We start from the raw sequence: 4,057 nt of genomic DNA on the forward strand, positions 1-4,057 counted from the left end.
GGACCATAGTGCTATATTCTCTGCCTGAGTCGACGCAAAGTTAAACCAAATTTTGTTCCCAGAAAATAGCCAAAAATTAGTCAAACTACTTTCTGGGAGTGTTGCTGCAATGCTGACTCATCTCACCAGGTAGCAAGGGTCATTGAATGGTCAGAGGCATCTATACATGAAACTGGACAATATGTAAATTCTAAACCACACTTGCTTGAAAAAGAGTCTGCGAGCTTTGCGCAGTGGCAGTGTCGTAGCCAACGCGTTTTATCTGAGATGAGACTATTGCTCATTGAAAACTTTCCCCAATACCCCGCCGTCATGACATGGAATAGAGTCGGCATTGACAATTTTTGACAGTCTCTGGGGAGAAGGAATTTAAAAAGACGAAACCAAAATAAACAAAAAAGAATCCGTGGGCCGGGCACGGTGGCTCACGCCTGTAATCCCAGCACTCTGAAAGGCCGCGGTGAGCACTTCTCGAGGTCAGGGGGTCGGGACCATCCTGGCTAACACGGTGAAAGCCTGTCTCTACTAAAAGTACAAAGAAATTAGCTGGGCATGGTGGCACGCGCCTACAGTCTCAGCTACTCGGGAGGCTGAGGCGGCACAATCGTCTGAAGCCAGGGGGCAGAGGTTGCAGTGACCTGAGATCGTGCAACTCAACTCCAGCCTGAAAAACAGAGGGAGACTCCATCTCAAAAAAAAAGAAAAAACAAAATCCCTGATTTCAAAGGACAGGGTGGGGGAAAAACTGAAGGTCTGGAGTCCAAGGCCAGCCTGGCCAATATGGCGAAACCCCGTCTCTACTAAAAATACAAAACTGAGCTAGGTGTGGTGGTGAGCACCTGTGGTCCCAGCTACTCAGGAGGCAGAGGCAGGAGAATCCCCGGAGTCCGTGAAGTGCAGATTGCAGTAAGCCAAGACGGTGCCACTGCACTCCAGCCTGGGCGACAAAAAAAGACTCCAACCCAACAACAGCAAACAATATGTGACGCTGCGAAGAAAAATCAGACCGGCCCTGGCACTGATGGCGTGGAGAGCCGGGCTGAGCCCTGCTTCGCGGAAACACATCGGCAAGGTAAAGAGGAAATGTTTTCATCCTGGTTTCAAGGTGACTGTGCAGCTAAGCAAGCTGACTCAAAAGAGATCAAGACCGACGCTCCGAGCAGTGACACCTGGGGAACAATATCGCCAAACAAATAGGCAAGGCTCCCAGTTTCCTTAAAAAGAAATGGAAACTCCATGAACATCGTTCAGGGACAGGTGACATAATGACAGGAGATGAGAGATACCGACTCAAAGCTAGGAGACCTGACAGACACCTACTGTACACCTCCTGCACTCAGGCGACCGTGAGTTTGTCACACCGGCCTGGGGTCTGGTAACTTGATACTTGGGCCTGGGAGACAAACGCATGGCGTGAGCTGAGGAAGAGATAAAAATTCCCTGACGTCTGCGTTTAGTGTCCCATCACACATTTTTATTCAAACCGATTTGTGTGTATAGAGCCTGCCTTCAGAGTTGATCTTCCTCAGCCTAGACAGAGGTACCAAAAACAAGGAATGTAGGGGTCACCTGAAAGAACGATTAGAGCATCCTCCACTACATCTTGAGATGATGGACTCTCTACAACAGGTGCAGAATCGACGCTGTCTTCCTCAAATGGGAGGTCATTGGTGTCTCCGTGAGGCTGGCTGGAGTCAGAAGGGCCACAGCTGTTTGAACGAGTGATGACACGTTCCTCCGGTGAGTCTTCAAGGACTCTCTTGACATCATCCTTCGGCACCTCCCCGATGAGCCTGAGGGTATAGAGATGACAAAAGATTCAACAAAGGGGGATCGGACCCCGGGAACCCCTGGCCGGTTTTCACAGGAGGAATCAGAGAGGGCTCTCTGAAGGCAAATGGGAGGTTCCCTTTCAGAGGAAACAGGCAATCCTCCTCTCTGCAACAGAGCATGGCTGCCATGGGAAACCGGAGAGAAAGAGAGCAGCTGGTATTCATCACACTGGGCAGAAAGGAGCTGAGAAGAACAGAGACTCACTTATCCCTGCATAATTCAGACACGGCACTCGGCGCATACCAAGAACCACAACAGCTGCCACGCCCTGTGTCTAAGTTGGGTTGAACTGAACGTATTGTGGCCAAGGGAATGGAGGCTTTTGGCCCATGGTAGACACCAGAGAGGGTGAGATTCTAGAACTTTTCCATACTTTACCAACCACTACTTGCTCCTGATTACTCAGCGTTACCTGGGGGCACGTGACTCCTCTATTTGCTCAGCCTCTGCGACGTGAACATCTTCATCCTCATCTTGGTCATTTTCTGCAAGTACAGATGTGTTCGTTCAGATACTTCCCGTTTCACACTCTGCAAGCACCGTCAGCCCAACGTGCACAGGGACATGAACGTCTGCGTGTGGGTCCCTGTTCTACCGAAAGCTCTCATGGTTTCTCTTTAACACAACGCCCTGGCATGGTTTCCTGATCCACCAGGCAATGCGTTTCTGATCCGGAGGCTCACCGTCAAGAGGAGGCCAAATGTTGAAAAGGCCTTCTGCTCCCACATCACTGGAGGCTTGCGCAGCCTCTACCCGGACTTTGGCAGCTGTCTCCCCCATCCTGACACAGATCTGACGCCCAGGGACAGGCTTGCCTTCCTGTCACAGTTCACATTTAAAACCAGCTTCTTTCTCTTAGGGGACGACAAACAAACTTGTCCCACAATCCCCTGCACATCAGGTGACTTCACAGGCCCTCCGAGTGGCTTCTGCTGTGTTATTCAGGGACATTCTCTCCACAGGGACTGCTCCAGTCTCAACCGCTTCCTAACCCCACATGCCCACACATCAAGTGCTGTCTCCAACACCACACGGCGAGGGGCTTTATCTCATTTTGAGAAGCGGCCGTAAGTGTTCGCACGTTTGAGTGCTTCAGACACTGCAAGGTATCTGCCTTTGCAGACGGAGAGAGAGAAATTTGCCTGACTTTGCAGATGGAGAGACAGAAAGTCGGGAAGGAGAAATCAACTGCTCACAGGCAGTTACTAAAAACACTGCTGAACATACAGCCTGGGAACCTTCATTCTTAATCCAGAGCTCTTTCCACTCCAACAACCGCCCTCCCGTCACAGCTTCCTTTGCGTCCTTTACAACTGGACACATGCTGCCTCTTCTTCCAAAGACCACCTCCCAGCAGATTATGTAAGGAGCAGAGTCCTCCTGAAGCTCCCACAGCGGGTACTGTGTACTATCACTGTATTTCCCCCAGGCCCCCAGAACACAGCTTTCCCTACTGGACCTCAGCAGAAGCCTGAACTGAATGGCAGTTCACGAGCCTCAGGCATTTCGACCAACGGACTAGATGCTCCTTGTCTGCAGGATCCTCTGTGGTACAGAGAGGATTCCTGCCAACATGATTTAGCCTCTTGCTGAGAAAAACAGGTGGTTCTGCGCCTGGGTCAGGAATCAATGGCTGAGATTTTGCCCTGAGTCCCACACCCACCTTACTGCAGACGTGGAAAAGTGGCTACATACTTTGGCCTCTCTCATCCCTTTTTAGCAAAATGTTAAAATACAAATTTATCTTTGCCTAGAAGTATGGGGAAAATGAAATAAATTCTGATGAAACTGATGTTCAGCTTCTCAGACAAAACACAGAACACTCTTCGGCACTTCGGTGATGGTGAACCTATAGAACTTACCTTCCGTCTTCAGCCGGCAGCCCGGGTCGTGGGCCGCTTGACTCATAAGAAGTTTATTTTGGCTGTCTCCGTATTGCCGGTCCTCCTCGTGATCTTTTCGATCTTCTGTAAGCAAATTCAGAAAAGCAGGTCACATTAAGAAAATCACACTTCACATAGGACCAAATCAGTGTTTAGTCACAGCACAAGCACAGAATTGTTCTCAGGGCAAGAACACAAATTCTGACAGGAAGATTCTAGGGTGCCCTGGATGAAGCCTGGTCAGTGGACGAGCCTGCTTTCCAGATGCACAGGCCAAAATCTCCCCGTCCAGGTGGACCATAGTGCTATATTCTCTGCCTGAGTCGACGCAAAGTTAAACC

At 50.0% G+C, this 4,057-nt stretch overlaps 1 protein-coding gene and 1 non-coding gene across 2 annotated transcripts; one reads left to right on the top strand and one right to left on the bottom strand.

Moving 5' to 3' along the window:
* The first annotated feature begins 222 nt into the window (after positions 1-222).
* Positions 223-363, top strand: LOC116547988. The gene has a single exon (XR_004267255.1). It is a non-coding gene; the product is annotated as a U4 spliceosomal RNA (small nuclear RNA).
* Positions 364-1,082: 719 nt separating this feature from the next.
* LOC116547987 (neuroblastoma breakpoint family member 1-like) lies at positions 1,083-3,955 on the bottom strand. Its single transcript, XM_032273701.1, has 3 exons — positions 3,696-3,955; positions 2,246-2,318; positions 1,083-1,793 (listed from the first exon to the last, which is right to left on the bottom strand). Exons 1-3 carry the CDS (start codon positions 3,739-3,741, stop codon positions 1,526-1,528), a joined length of 387 nt encoding a protein of 128 aa, XP_032129592.1. The 5' UTR covers positions 3,742-3,955; the 3' UTR covers positions 1,083-1,525.
* Positions 3,956-4,057: the final 102 nt, after the last annotated feature.

This window comes from Sapajus apella, unplaced genomic scaffold, assembly GCF_009761245.1.
Source record: "Sapajus apella isolate SASKATOON/1434 unplaced genomic scaffold, GSC_monkey_1.0 scaffold6057, whole genome shotgun sequence".
In the NCBI taxonomy this organism is placed as follows: Eukaryota; Metazoa; Chordata; class Mammalia; order Primates; family Cebidae; genus Sapajus; species Sapajus apella.